This window comes from Chroicocephalus ridibundus, chromosome 4 (genome assembly GCF_963924245.1).
Source record: "Chroicocephalus ridibundus chromosome 4, bChrRid1.1, whole genome shotgun sequence".
NCBI classification, from domain to species: Eukaryota; Metazoa; Chordata; class Aves; order Charadriiformes; family Laridae; genus Chroicocephalus; species Chroicocephalus ridibundus.
The window spans coordinates 89,104,521-89,119,424 of record NC_086287.1 but is presented as its reverse complement, the minus strand read 5'-3'; the positions used below and the strand labels follow the sequence as shown (position 1 = coordinate 89,119,424).

Here is a 14,904-nt window from a genome sequence, read left to right as displayed (position 1 = left end):
TTTTAATATGCAGGAAGAGCTGCCGGAGCCTGCGATGCGATTCAGTGTTTTGTGGTGTGGGATGAACAGATTTTTCCTTTCCGTAGGGTTTCCTCCTGCAAAGTCATTGTCAAGGAGGGAATGCTGTAAGATTAAATCTGGTTAAAATACTATATTCATGTCACACCAGATACGGTCTCCAGACTGTGCACAGTCTTTCAGCTTCCTTTATTGTGAAATCCTTTTAAAATAGCACAGTATAGAGTAGAAAACTTATTGAAGTATAACTCTTGCACCAACTCTGTCAGATAAAGTGAAGGGAAGTGATCGGCCTTCTTAAATTAATAAATCTCCTTAGCGTCTCTGACTGCCTTCACACTGTCTTACTTTCTTTGACTCTTTTCTTATTAATAAAGTGATAGTTAAATAAAGCATCACTAAATAAGTCGATGCGCCTTGCCGGCGAAAGCGGGTTGGTGCCATCCCGGTCCAGGTCTCCTGCCGTGTGGCTGGATGGCAGTGGGTTTGGAGCAGGGGTGGTCACAGCAAAGGCTGAGACTGCTAAGAGCAGGCTGACCGCATCGCTTCCCGGATGCTCTTCAGGTGCCAGGCCGGAGCACCGATTCCTCTCCAGCCCCCGCGCGTTCATAAGAGGATGGATTCACCGATTGGCACGAAAGAAGAGGTCATCTTGAGGGAAAACGACAACAAAGGTTTACGGGAGGCACTTGCTTTAAGAGATCCCAGGCCGCGTGCCAAGCGTTGCATTTAAGGAAGCATTGTCCCCTTTCTCAAAAAAAAAAAACAACCCACCAAAAAAAAAAAAAAACCCAAAAAGAAAAAAAAAAGGGAACGTTGCTTTCAGCAGCATGCGGGGAGCGTTTCGGCGCGCCTGTCCCACCTTTGGGTGGGATGCAGGAAAGGGATCATTCAGCCGGCACCAGACCTGCAGCGGACTTTTGTTTGCAAAGCCGCGGAGCTGATCTGGAATCAAAAAGCTGAAAAAGCACCTAGAGTTTGTCTCGCTTCTTTTTTATCTATTTGTTTATTTATTTTTGTTATTTTTAATTCAAACCGATGAGACTCGTGGTTTATCCTTGCTCTGATGCTGCTGTACGCTTACAATAAATGGATGGAGCTGAAGCGTTCCTGCAGGCAGTTTATAGGAAATATATGTATATGCCCGTGTATGCACACTCGGGGAGAGCAAGTTAACTGTAAGGGACACACAACAAAATATCCATATTTAAGAAATGTGGATTGACTCGCTGACTTATCTCACTTATTGTACAAAGATTCACTCTGCGTTGAATTTTTTTTTTTTTTTTAAATTAGATTTTAAATATGTGTTGACAGGGTGAATTTGTACAGTGTGAGTAACCGCAGGGAGAAATGACAGCTCTGCTTTTGTTATTAAACTACTGTCTGGAAAATAATGGAGTGTGTACAAAAATTGATTATTATTTTGCCAATTACATTAGTGCAGCTAATAACAATCATTAAGAAAGAAATACAGAAAGCTACAGGCTTTCAGGTCTTAGAAGCTGATATTCTCTGGTGAGGCAAAAATATGTGTTATTAAGGTAATTTGTCAGTAAGAGTCTCCTGTTATTAATGAGAAGTAAAGACTAGACGTGTGAGCTAGAAATGTTTCACTTCAAACTGTGTTAATTTCTTCTTCACTCGCTCACAGTTAATAAACAGTACGAGAGACTTTCTAAATTTAATTTAGGATTTGAATATAAAAGGTCCTATTCCGTACCGTAGTGGCATGACAGACGCGTTTTAAAATGTTAAAAAATTCCTCCTAATAATGGTTTATTTTAATATATTTACTAAATTAGGTACCCGAGAGAATCATCTACAACGGTGATGTGAAAATCCCTGTTACCTGAGGTCCAAAAAAAAAAAAAAAAAAAAGGTATGTTTTCATTTTCATTAGTAATTTCAGGAGGGGGTGGGAATTTCACTGCTCTGTTTTCTGCTGCGAAGAAGCTGCTTTTTGGTCCAGCCCCAGGGAGCCAGTGACAGTGCGTGGTGCAGCTTCCCGGGCTCTCTCGGCTGAGGCTGACTTTCGGGTGCCTACAAGAACCCTTTGCAGTGATGGGGCTTTGTACTTCTGTCAGCCAGGCAGCTCTCCCGCGTCCCGCATCTCACATATAATCCTTTGCAAATGTTTTCTTTCCTTTTCTTCAAATGCTAGCGTTCAGACATCAGCTACGGGGATTAAGGCTGGGTCTTCTGAAGATCTCCCTCAGATCTTGACGAAAATCATGAGTCTGCGTTAGGCGACTTCTCTACTTACAAATTACAATAGAGTTTAATTCGCGGCACCGCTTTCCTCGGGAAATTCGCGTTCGTTCAGTCTGTCAACATTGACCGAAAAATACGCCGCTAATGAAAATGTGGGAATTAAACTTCCAGTCCCTTCCCCTGCCAGACTCAAACGGGCGCTTTATTTTTTCCGTGGAATCTGATTTTTATTGACTCTAAAAAATACTAAGTGGCTTAAACGAGCACCAAGGTCGCAAGGACAGGTTCCTGTGTGACTTTTTTTTTATGAAACCTCCTGTTTTAGTTAAAAACACAGGCTGCCGTACGGCCTGCCACACTTTGATCAACAGTTGTGTGCTATTAGAAAACAGCTGAATTTGATTAGCTCATGGAATTAAGTTTGGTTTATTATTTGCTATTTTTTATGGTTTAAAATTTGAGTGAGGGCAGGGAAGATGTAATTGGTGCTCTAGACTCTACGTTAACTGGCACCGAGAGGAGTTTTTGGAGGCGTGTAGGCTGCGGGAATAAGTTTCTCAAGGAGTACCAGAAGAGGTTCATTTTGAGCCTGATGCTCCTCTCGCTTCCCCGAGGAACACCCCGGGTAGGGTTTTGCCCGCAATGCCTTTTTTTCCCCCTGTATTTCACCCCTATAAATAAGAGGGAAACCAGACCACTTGGGTTCTTTTGTGGGGGCTTAAAGCGCAAGATGCTTTTTGCAAGAACAGAGCCAAGTCGTGATTCAGCTGAAGTAAATACATTAAATACGTATTTTCATTGCAAAGGTGCAGCACATGTTCCACCACCCTGTTCCTGGTGCAATGGTTCTAATTTCAATAATCCCGTAGGAAAACTTTTGTGGTTCCTGTAATTTATATATGTGACTATTAGATTTATATAAATAATCTAAGTGATATGCGTTCTTGTTACCAATATAATAAAAAAGTAAAAAAGTTTTTTTCCTGATGGACACTTGTGATCTCAGGACTGGCTTAGCCTGCTGCTCTCTGGGACAATTCCTTGTGCCTTCATTCCAATATTTTGTGGTTACGCTTTCACATATTCTAGGAAAAAAAAAAAACCAAACCAACCCACCAGCAGCAAACCCCGTTACTTTTAAGCAAATAGCTCTCGGGTCTCGGAAGAGTTAACGAACTTTTATGGCAAGGTTCAGACAGTTCTGACCCCTATGGTAATATTTCATCTAAGGTTACTGTTGGGAGAGAAATCAAATTTCAGCTGTGAACGTGATTGACAGGTGAAAGCAAGAGAGAGAAAGACATCTGGTCAGATGGGGAATTTGGGAAGGAGAAGGACAATTCAGGGAAGTGTCTCTGTGATATTAGGAATAATAAGCTTAGATATAAGAACTCCAGTCCTCTGCGCTCTCTGGAGGCGCTTTTACTTGATATTCATGGTGGTGGTTTGGTTGGGGGAATTTAAGGCTGTACATTTATAGTAGTGGACAGTGGTCTCCGTGGTCTAACTTACTAACTCGACTCCTTTGAAGGAATTATGTTATTTCTGGCATACTTTTAGCATTTCAAGGCAATTCATTTTACGAGTGTGACTGGAATACTTGGCGGTTGCTGTTTGAGAGGTTCTCGCCACGATGTCTCTGGCAGGTCAGACGGCAGCAGGTCCGAGCAGGTCAGTCGGTGGTGTCGCTCCGTGCCCTCGAGCCCGGGGCGATTGCTCGGAGTTTTCAGATTAAGCGCTGCGGGATGAAATTTGTGTTTATGATATGCGCTGTTATACCAATAACAAAATTAGTTGCTATCCCATAAAATACCACCAAGGGTACATTGTGGGATTTTACAAGGCAACTGTTATTTTCCAAGGGCTGTCTGTTGGCCTATTCCATCTCCTAGCAGCTCCGGCGAATGTCCCTCACAAAACGTACATAACCCCAGGCATATTCTATTCTACTTCAGTGTATTTTGTTTGGTGCAGAAGAGCTTTTCCATCCTCCAACAGTGTAGAACCAACAGGAACAAAATATCCCTCTAATTATTTCCTGATCAGTGTGATGATGTCGGAAAGCAGAATTTGGTTCTGGCATAAGAAAATGTAGCTGCGATTTTTTGCATTCCCTTAAAAATGGAATGTGAGAAAAAAAGAAAAAAACCAACCAGGTGGTTTTTATCGCTGTATGTAACACTTAATGTTTCAGTTTTCGAAGAGGCTCTGAAGGACTTTTGCAGAGGTCCAAGGGCAGGATGTGGCAATGGTGGACCCTGAGATCTAAACTGCATCCTACCTACATCTCAGGTGGGAGGAAAGGTCCCAGGTGGGCTCCTGGCCCCACTGCAGGCTTTGGTAAAGTCCCTGTTGAGTTCCTGGGGGCCACGCTTCCACCACAAAGGGAATGTCTACAGGGAAGTCTGTACTAATAAAAAGCAAGATTTAAACTCCTACCACGGTCGCTGCACTGTGAATTCCCTGGATGTCCTCATTCATGAGTCAGGGTGTATTTCTCCCCCTCCTCAATGTAGCTTAGACTGATTTCAAAGTAAAAGAAATTAACTGGGAAAATCCACTTTTACTCTAGAGTAGGAGTGTCCTCCCAGGGAATGGATAGCACTGCAGTATAGTTTACTCCATAATTTCCCCATATGGATGAGCCCTAAAACTAAGGGGAGAATAAGGAGCAGTAAAGAACAGAAATATATTTTCCGTTCCTTTTCCAGTTTACCTCTAAGACCTTTCACACAGGGGAAATCATGGCACTCTTAAAGTATACATTTACTTACTTTTCACTGCTATTCCTGCCTTCACACATGCATTTTTAAAAGAGATTTGTGTTTTGTGCAAGCCCTTTTGCATCCTCATACCGTTCGTGTGTATTTTTGATGTGCAATCCAGTCAGACTGTTGTTTGTGACATCATTTTTCTTTTCCTGGCAACAGCCCGTGATGTCAAACCGCCCAACTTTACTATAAACCAGACCTTGTCGCCTGAGTTTTATTCTCAGACCATACATCTGGTAAAACTGGAAATTAAAGCGAAGAACTGTGAAAACAATCAAATTTCTTTGCGTATGAGTAAGTTATTTTTGACTTGCCGTTGTTGAATTAGAGCTCCCTTTAAAACGTCTTTATTTTCTGAAGCTGATATCAAGATAACTTCCATGAAATATTATTGGCAAGTTTCCCGCTGCCGTCAATGGCAGCCTTGTATGTATTTTTCAAGCAGATGTGCTATATTAAGTCTAAATGAGAATCTTTTATTTCAAATGGGGTGCAATATGTTATTCGTGATAAAAAAAATGGGTAGTGACCTCTCTCCCTTCCTTTTCTCTCCCCAAACGTATTTTGTACAATTTACAGGTCATTTTACGCAGGTAAAAAAATGTTCTCAAGTATGTAAAAAAAGCGAAACTTCACTATGTCTCAAACTCTTTTCTAGCTCATTCCTATGAATTTGAAGTATGAAAACATCATGAGTCTTTATGAGCGAGAGAAAGTACATGCCGTATGTGACAGTTTTTACTCCCCCCAAATTCCCAGTAAAGTAAATTTAATAGTTTTCCCTGTGTTTAGAATAAGCTCTAAAATATTTTCCAGTGATGTGGCTTTTGCTGTTGTTTAGTTCTAATAGAGGATTTTAAGTTCGGTGCTAAAAAAAAGAAAAAAGATTGAAATATTTTTAACGTCTCTTCTGGGTTTTCTAATTTGTGCCGCTTACCAAATGATTCACACTGTACCAAAATACAGGAGATTGATGAGACAGGAAAAGTACTGATTTAACATCCCACATATAAAATTACTTCTCAGGCTTCCACATATAGTCCCGATGTTTAGAGAGTGAAGAAACCGGGAGCTGGGAGTTACAGTCTGACTCACTTGTGAGACTTTGACCCAGTTATTTGATTCGAGATTCAGCAAAATACTGAAGCACTTTAAACTTGTTATCTTAGGTTTCTTCTAAAGGTCTGTTACCGTTGATCTCTTTATATCTCGGTTTACACGGTTATAAACCTAGATAATTAATTCTTACCTTCTAGGCTTTTGTGGGAATTAAAAAATAGCTGTAATGTTCCTTGAAGCCTTTTAATGAAAGCTGGTGTATTGCAGTACTTGTCATTCACCCTCGCGCATACCCGAGGATGAGAAACCCTTGGTGTTGCCCAAGTCCCGTGCACCGGTTCTGCCGGGATGAGAATTTCGTCTCCCGAACGCACCGGGCCACGAGGACAAAGATCAGGTGCTTCGGGATTTCGGTTTTCTGAATTACACAGGAATCATTTGAATGAGTCAAACCGTAAGCAAAATCACGGCTCAGTTATGTGCCCCCCCCCTCTCTCTTAAACGCAATGTGTCCTTAATACCTATATGCGCACACATATATATGGAATAACTCTTGTGCACCTGCAAGACACGCAGAGGTCACGCTGTCCTTGTAATTCCTCCCCTTCCTGCCATTACCTTTATTTCCCAAGGTTCGAGCCATTACCATTCAGCAGTTGTGCAGCTTTTCTTTTCTTCCGTCTCCAAATTATTATTGTTTCCCTCCTACCCCTCCCGATCCGTAATGGAGTCCTCAGCTGTAAATTTGCTAACGGTAAAGGTTTTTGCTTGAAATGTTTTGAAAATGCCGTGGGAAAAAATAAAAATAAAAATAAAAAAATAAGAAAGCCTATGAACAACACGCTGTGCCATGCTCCGGCGTTGCACTTCCACGGGCAAGATAATAAAGATATTAGCACTCATATAATTTCAGATAGGAAATGAAACCAGACATGAAAGAAACACTAGCTCCAGCTGTTGAGTGGGAATCAAACTAGCTTTGGGAATTACAGGTACTGTCACCGGAGACAGCCCGACTTCTGAGAAATGACCTCAGGTGTAGGAGCTTGCTGTGGCCCCTTGCAGATATTAACACCTAATTAACAATCTGCGAGAGCATCCTACATCTTAATCACCAGTGAGGTGAGAATGACAATCACAAGGAGGAGAGAAGGAGAAGGGAAATGGTAATTTTTCCTCGGCATGCGTCGTCTAATAACCGTGGTTATTCAGATGCAGCTAAATGCGATTTCCTTTTAGTCATTTCTGTCTATTGGAAGGCACAGTAAGTTCATTTGCTAGCAGGTAGGCAGCGGAGGTGAGAATTGAATTGATCTGAGATACTCTGAAAGATTGACCCCGAGGTCATTCCTAGTTTAAATTGGGAAGTAAGGCTGAGCTCGCGTCTTCCCTTTCTTCTCTCCCCACTCCCCCTCTTTCTGTGTTTCCCGGCGTGTTAGGCTGTATTGTGTAATTATTTAAACATACTCTGATGGTGGGGAACCTTGTTCCCTCAAAGTTAATCAAAATAAAGGGAGCTTTTGTTAGCGGTGATAGGTAATTAAATAGCTGGCTCGGTGTTGTGCAGAGGCATTGTGCTGGGTTATTGACGGCCCAGAGCCAGGATCCCCAGCCCTTCTCTGCACAGACCAGCCCGTCAAACTCACCGAGATTAAGGCCCAAGCTCAATTAAGGAAGGAGGGTGTGAAGGTGTGTAAATGATTAACGAGGCCAGGCTGTAAAGGAGAGGGGTGCGTGGTGGTGTATCCAGAGCCTCCCAGAGGAAAGGCTGTTTCCCTTGGGAGGGCTGAGCCTTTTAAAGAGGAGAAAAGCACGTGTGGCATTTCTCCTTTGTGCCTGCCATTTCTCTGGCTGCGCTTTTCGACAGGGAAGCGTTGGATGGGAACAACCCACTTACCCAACTTCAGCTCCACTGTTGACACCTGGGGCCACATTCTGCTCCCAATTTACCCCCTGCAAGTGGTCAGGAGCGTGGGGGAGCTGATGGAGAGGCTCCAGGCTTAGGCCCGTGCTGGAGGGCTGGTGAGAGCAAAAAGGCAGCAGGAAAGTAAAGCAAAGGCTGGTTTTCCTTGGTCCCACCGAAGCCAAGGTAAGAGCGTCTTCCCTGCGCTCCGTGGTGGTGCTTCGGCTCCCTCCTGTATCATTTGGGCAGGATGCAGTGGGGTTCTAATGCAATGCCTTTTAATGGATGCTTTTATGGGCGCTTCCAAACAGCTTCTACTTCCAAACAGCTTTACGATAGAGTTAAAAGGAGAGGCAGGCAGGCAGGGAGCGAGGAATACATATGCGTGTGCATCTTGTGGACCTCATTCTGCATTGGCTCTACCCCCAGCACTCCCTTTGCCACGCTCAGTAACAAGCTCTTTTCATATCACTTGAACCGAAATTATATTATAATAAGGAAAGAATGGCAAAGTGAAGACAGCATTATATTAACCACTCAGCTTCCATGGAAACTCCCATCATTTTCTTTCCCAATGACAAGAGATAATCGCTGTGTTTTCTGTTATGCTCACTTCTTCACCCCTTTGAGCTTTGTTTTCACGTGTTGGCCTTGCACTAAAAAATACAACTTGACATCTTGTGTCTTCTCAGCTAAAAAGGTATCAGTTCCTGGACTTAATGTCAGCTGTACCCAGATCAAAGGCAAGAAACATAAAAGTTGACATATATTATTTATTTCATGGTTTACATCAATGATGTTCCTCTCTCCTCTTTTTTTTGTTATTATTGCTGATGTTTTGCCCATAATGTTGCACTCGCTTCTCAAAAGTGTTTGTCCCCTACGGACAAATATTCATATTAATGTAATCCATCAGCAGTTAACAAATGCCATCCTGCTTCGGCATTTCCCGTACACCCAAAACTCCCATTGTTTTGGCAGGAATCTTTGGATTGGGCCCTTGGGTGGGAATGTCGGAGCCGGAGACTCTCTCCCCCAGCCCCAGCAATGCAGGGGGTCGGAGCAGCGCTCCCCGCGGAGTGGGAGATGCTGCATTCTCTCCCTGCGTTGTGAGCCGCTGCAGAGGCGAGGCAAATGCCAGGCTTTGAGGGGAGCAAGAGCTCGAAAAAGACATTTTTTTTTTTTTCCCCCATTTGTTTGTTTTTCCCACCCCCTTACCTTTCCCCATCTTTTTTGCCTGCCTTCGGAGTTCTGAGTGAGTCATACAGGGGCTGACTTATAATTGTGGCCAGAAAAATCATCTGAGATCGGTCAGAAATGCTGCTCCAACCAGTGCATCCCTCTGACCGCCCAGTTTAGTGTAAAACTTTCCTTCCCCCCCCCCTCCTTGTCAACAGCTGTGGCAGGTTTTACTTCCTGAGTTCCAGAATCAGCTGAAATGCTGAGTCTGATTTTTTGCCCCCTCTGCCACCACCCTCCCACAAGCTATTTTTTTTCTGCAATGAAAATAATAATGGTCGAGAGAGATCCTTGGGATTTTTCGGGTTTGGGGTTTCTTTTGTTTAGTTTGGTTTTATTTTAAAGCTTGCTGACAATTGTCAAATGCTCACTCTAGCAAAGAAGTGCTCGGAGGGTATAGCCCCGCTCTACAGCCGATGAGTAATTTGCAGCCCTCCTTAGAGCCCAGCTATTCGGCCAATGTGTGTTGCTTTACTATTTCTTTAAAATTTAATTGGGATCAGGCAATCGAGTGTCTCCAAATTTATATTTTTTTTTTTTTTTGCCTCTTCAGGCCTGCAATAAAGCCACTTATAATTTATAATCAAAGTTTGGTCTCGTTAAACTAAACTGTAAAACCGACTTCGGGGTTTCAGTTGTAAAATAAATATATGATAAATATTGCGGTGGGGCTTGAGCAGCACAGCTAACAACAGCACGGTGAAAGCATATACACGCACATATATATATATTTTTGTGTGTGTGTATGTGTATACGTTTAGTTCCAGAGGTAAGAAAGATCTAAATAATAGATAACTGGAAAGTATTCCTTCTTGGTAGAGCAGAAGCTAAGATAGATTTATAGCCCAAGTAGTTATTTTAAATGCAAAATGAAGTGTTAATTTATTAAAGTCATTTATGCATCAACGTTATTTTTATGTCTTTATTTATATTTTTCGGTAGTATGGAGCGATGTCGTATGCATCCTGGGTTTCTCTGTCTGTTGACTGTAGCGTTCCTTTGCTTAGATTTTTTTTCTAACAAGGCAGCTCATTTAGAAAGAAATGTTTATGTGAAGTGCTTGTCAGTTGGCATTTTTACTGGTGTGCTAACCCAAAGGTAAAATATAAAGGCACGTCTTTTCCTTGCTGGCTTGTTGCTACTAGAAGGGTTCCTCCCTTGTTAGCTTGATAAATAATTTTACTAGCGGGAATCTGCTGAATTTTTATGCTTGCTGTCTATTTTCTGCTTGCTGCAAATAAATTCCAGCACTCAGAGGGCACTAAAACTCCAAACACATGGTATTTTCCCATTTTGTTGCTGGTTGCCTAAAATATTTATTTCATCTTGTGTTTTTAATTAAATCCCTTCTTTTTAAAAAGAAAAGGGGGGAAAAAAACTCTCAAGTTTTGCAGTTATTTCCAAATGAAGGTTTCAGTCCAGATTGTCCTTAGTGTAGTCTTGAGTTTAAATAACACGTTATCCCAGGTAAAGTAAACGGGGAGTGTTAAATCAGTCATCATTCCAACCACCTAATGGTTTTCAGATTAAGTGCAAGGATTATTGATTGACATATCATCCATTCAAGCATTTCTTTCAATTTGTAATGTACTTCTAGTTTTCACAGTTTGCAATCAAGAAAGCTGATTTAACTCGCAAAATAAATACTCTAGTTCGGCGAGGCAATGCACCAAAAAGGTTTAGATTATGGATTGCCATGGCATATACAGCAGGAAAAAGTTTGCAAGACATTAAACTGGGGAGGCGCAAGTGGAAGAGGCATTGGTTAACTTCTTTCATTTATTTTTACGTTTTTCTTAAAGGGATTTTTTTTTTTTTTTGCAGTTGATGAAGCTTTATGCATGTTAAAATTGAATTTAATTCAAGCAAGCGAGAACCAACCCCCAAAATCCTCTACTTCTTCCCCCCTCATAGCAAACTCTGCATGTCGGAGGGTGCATCGCCGCTGTCGCACATCTGGAGGCTCACTTCTCCTCGGCAGCATATCCCGACTCAGTGTCCCGTGTTCCGGGTTTTGGGGAGCTTTGCAGACCGGAGTGGGTTTAGGAGCTGGCTTTTGCGAGGCTTTGCCTTCAGTAGTGCCAGTGTTTTGATCTGCCTGAGGTCAGTCCCTCCGGCGATGCTGCTGGTGGCAGGGAAACAGATTTTTTTTTTTTATTTTTTTTTTCCTACCAACAGCATCCTTCCCTGTGGCTTCTGTGGGGCAGCCCCACGTTTTCCTAAACAGTCGCAGGGATGCAGGCAGCATCGCTCCCTCACAGGTCTGCACAGTGCAGGGGACGAGCACTTAAAGGACCAGGATGCAGAAAAGGTGGATAGGGACTCTTTGTCGGGGGGTGTAGTGACAGGACGAGGGGTAATGGTTTTAAACTGGAAGAGGGGAGATTTAGATGAGCTATTAGGAAGACATTCTTTACTGTGAGGGTGGTGAGACACTGGCCCAGGTTGCCCAGAGAAGCTGTGGATGGCCCATCCCTGGAGGGGTTCAAGACCAGGCTGGGTGGGGCTTGGAGCAACCTGGGCTGGTGGGAGGTGTCCCTGCCCAGGGCAGGGGGGGGTGGAAATAAGTAATCTTTAAGGTCACCTCCAACTCTAGCACATTCTATGATTCTAAGCAGGCTCGTTACACGGCTGCCCCGTCCCATGCCCACCCCATCCCCACCAAGAAAAGCCTGGCTGGGGGCAGGAGAGTCAAGCAGCGTGCCCCGTTCAGGCTTTCCCTCAAACAGTAGAAAGCCACCTACCCTTGAAGATGCCAGGCAAATCCACTCAAAATTTTAGAATTATTTACGTATTTTTAGCACAATTCGTCTCAAAGCAATCCTCAAACTTTGGCTCAAATTCTTACATTCTTACACCAACCACCCTCCCATTCGTTTACTTATTTCCATAAGAATGAGGTGACAGATCCGAGTGGTGTAAGCCCATGCCGGCAGCCCTGCAGAAATTCATTTATGTGATCACATCCCAAAGCAAGTAATTGGGTAGTGGGAAGAAGTGATGCGCCAGCACTGAACAGATAAGGGAAAAGCTTGGGCAGTGGGGAAAATTACCCTCGGGGGCTCCGCCGTATAAAATCACAAATGAAATAGGGTTACAAGAAATCTCAGGAGTGATGTAATCCATCCCCGCGCCACGAGGCAGGGTCAGACAGACCTGCGTTATCCCTGACAGATATTTGCATAACCTGTCGTTAAAGCCCCCCGCGGAGAGCGTGACGCCTCCCTGGCAGACCTTCGCCACCGTCCCTTCTCAAAAGCATTTCTCCTTGTCTAACCCGTGGCGCGGGTCCCTTATGTCCTGGTCACCGCTGACACCGAGGACAGCCCATTCCTTTCCTCTTCACGCTGACCCTTTGCATACTTGAAGGCTGTTGTTATGGCTTGCTGCAGCCTCCTTTGCTCCAGACTAAACAACTCCACGTTTTTCAGCCTTTCTTCATAGGTTATGGTCATGACTTTGTTATTTAATATCTCGTCTGAAGGGTCCACGTACAGTCAACTTGCTGGAATTCAATTTACCTGTGTTGAAAAGGACTGTGAGGATGCTGCCCGGAGGCTTTACAACGTCTGAAAGGGGAATAATTTAATTCTTACTCCGATAATTTTTCTTCTGCAGGATGGAGGGTAGGGAGCATTTCTTTACCTGGGAGTGTTAACTGTAGTCTCCCCGCGAATTTACTCTGGTAACAGGAATATTGTAGTGCAACGTACAGCCAGCGTTTACTGACAGGCTTTAGGAAACGTGTTTTAACATTTTATAATTTTATGTATAAAAGTAGAAATGGCAGATAGGGTGCAGCCTCTACAGTTGCAGGCAACACCTTGGGGTGTGCCTTCAAGGTGCTACGTGCATGCAAGCTTTGTCACACAGATTTCATTAATTTCAACAGCAGCCCCGCAGCTACAGCCACCACCTTTCCCTCTGCTGGTGTTGCTGGTTGGCTCCAGTGTTTCAAAACCTTCCAGCTTCGACGTACGTTCGGATAGATCCAACTTTTCCTTCCTGAGAGATGGAAGTTTTCCCAAAATGCCACTGATGAAGGTGGACCAAAAGGGATTTTTCGGCCATCTGCACAGACCTGGGCTTTGCTGTTGGCTCTAAGTCGCTTTTTTAAAAGTTGGAAAAGACACTAGTGCTCTTTCTATGAAGATTAGCTTTGCTCCTTGGAAAAAATGAGGGGAAACAGATCCTGCTAATTCTGCTCTTCTCGTTGTATTCCAGTGTCTTGTCTGGGAGGTTGGCGGGGATATGTCCAGGAGCAAAACAAAAGAATTTATTTGCAAGAAAATATTCCCCAGGCACTTTGTAGGGGTTTTTTTGTGTGTGTGTATGGTTGGACTCAATGATCCCTTCCAACCATGAAGATTCTATGATTCTATGACTTTTCTTCTGGGACGTGCTGGTACAAATTGCCTCGCAGTGGGATTAATCAGCACGGCAGAATACCAGGGAGCAACTCTTGGAAGTGGTTTTAATTTTTGCAGGATTTTAGCTTCCTGATTTAAGTCTTAACCAAACCCTGTGTTGAAAGGTGCTAAGAGGGTCACAGTGGGACACACTGCCACTTCACTTGTATAGGCCACACGGCAGTTCTGGAGATGGGATGTGACAGTTTTTACAAATAATGGATGAAGTTTACCCTTGAAGGACAGTCATGATTGGGGCTCATAATACGCATTTGCGAGAGGAAGATAAAAATGTCCCTTTGTGATACAAATATCCATGATACCATCTCTCTTGCTTCATCTGAGGTTCCACCTCTACTTTGCGTTGTACAGCATCCTCTTTCTTATAAAACCTTTGTGGACATCTGTATCGTTGTACAGCATCCTCTTTCTTATAAAACCTTTGTGGACATCTGTATCCCCTCAGCAACCTGTCTCAATCAGCTTAAAAAGTTGTCTCATCCAAAAGTATAAACTCTCTGTACACAACGAAAGCGTATGCAAAATCAGGAAAAGCGGCTGACAAATCAAGTAGACATTTTAGCCTAAGTATTTTCTGGCTCTAAAGAAAGATCTCATTGAGAGATATTGGTGGAGCTCAGCTACGTAGGAAGTAAAAGGAGAGTGACCTTGCTGAGCCATTGGCTCAAATCAGAGATGTAGCAGCAGAAGTGAAAATATATGCTTCCTTCTCTAAAGAATGGAGTTAGGGACCAGTTTTTATCACAGGGAAGAAGAGAGAGAAAAATGTATTGTCTTCCTTTCAGTAGTTCATTTTTCTTTGCAAAGTGATTAATGCATTACTATAGCGAATTTATTGTATAGCCTGATTACCATTGCGTAATAAATCTAAACAACTGTGACTGTCACGGTGATAAGGCTGGCATGATTTTGTCTCTTTTAAAAAAGCTTTATAAGTTAAGCTTAACTTTCAGCTTTCTGTGTTTCTGGGATAAAATTTATTTTGGCCATTACAGCTCTATCTGTTTGAAACTGCACCAAAAGGAAATAAGTTGTTCAAAAGGATGGTATATTATTGGGAGAGTTTTACCTTCACTCAATTTGCAAAAGAAACTGAACATCAGCATTAAAATGGAAATGGAGTTCAGGAGAAAATAATAACTCAGTTGTTTAAAAAAAAAAAAAAGTTGTAGCATTTAAAAGGGATTTTTCAAATATCAAGGATGGACAGCCCAATTAAATTAACTGCATTATATTCACAGCCGTGAACACCTCGGGCTGAGCTTTTCTC

General features: G+C 42.9%; 1 protein-coding gene across 1 annotated transcript in view; it reads left to right on the top strand.

Annotated features, from left to right (window-relative positions):
• Positions 1-14,904, top strand: part of MAF (MAF bZIP transcription factor) — a 66,780-nt gene that overhangs the window by 10,452 nt on the left and 41,424 nt on the right. Inside the window, exon 2 of the mRNA XM_063334665.1 lies at positions 1,824-1,900. Within this exon, the coding sequence (XP_063190735.1) occupies positions 1,824-1,857 (34 nt within the window). The 3' untranslated portion in view covers positions 1,858-1,900. The remainder of the gene's footprint in view (positions 1-1,823; positions 1,901-14,904) is intronic.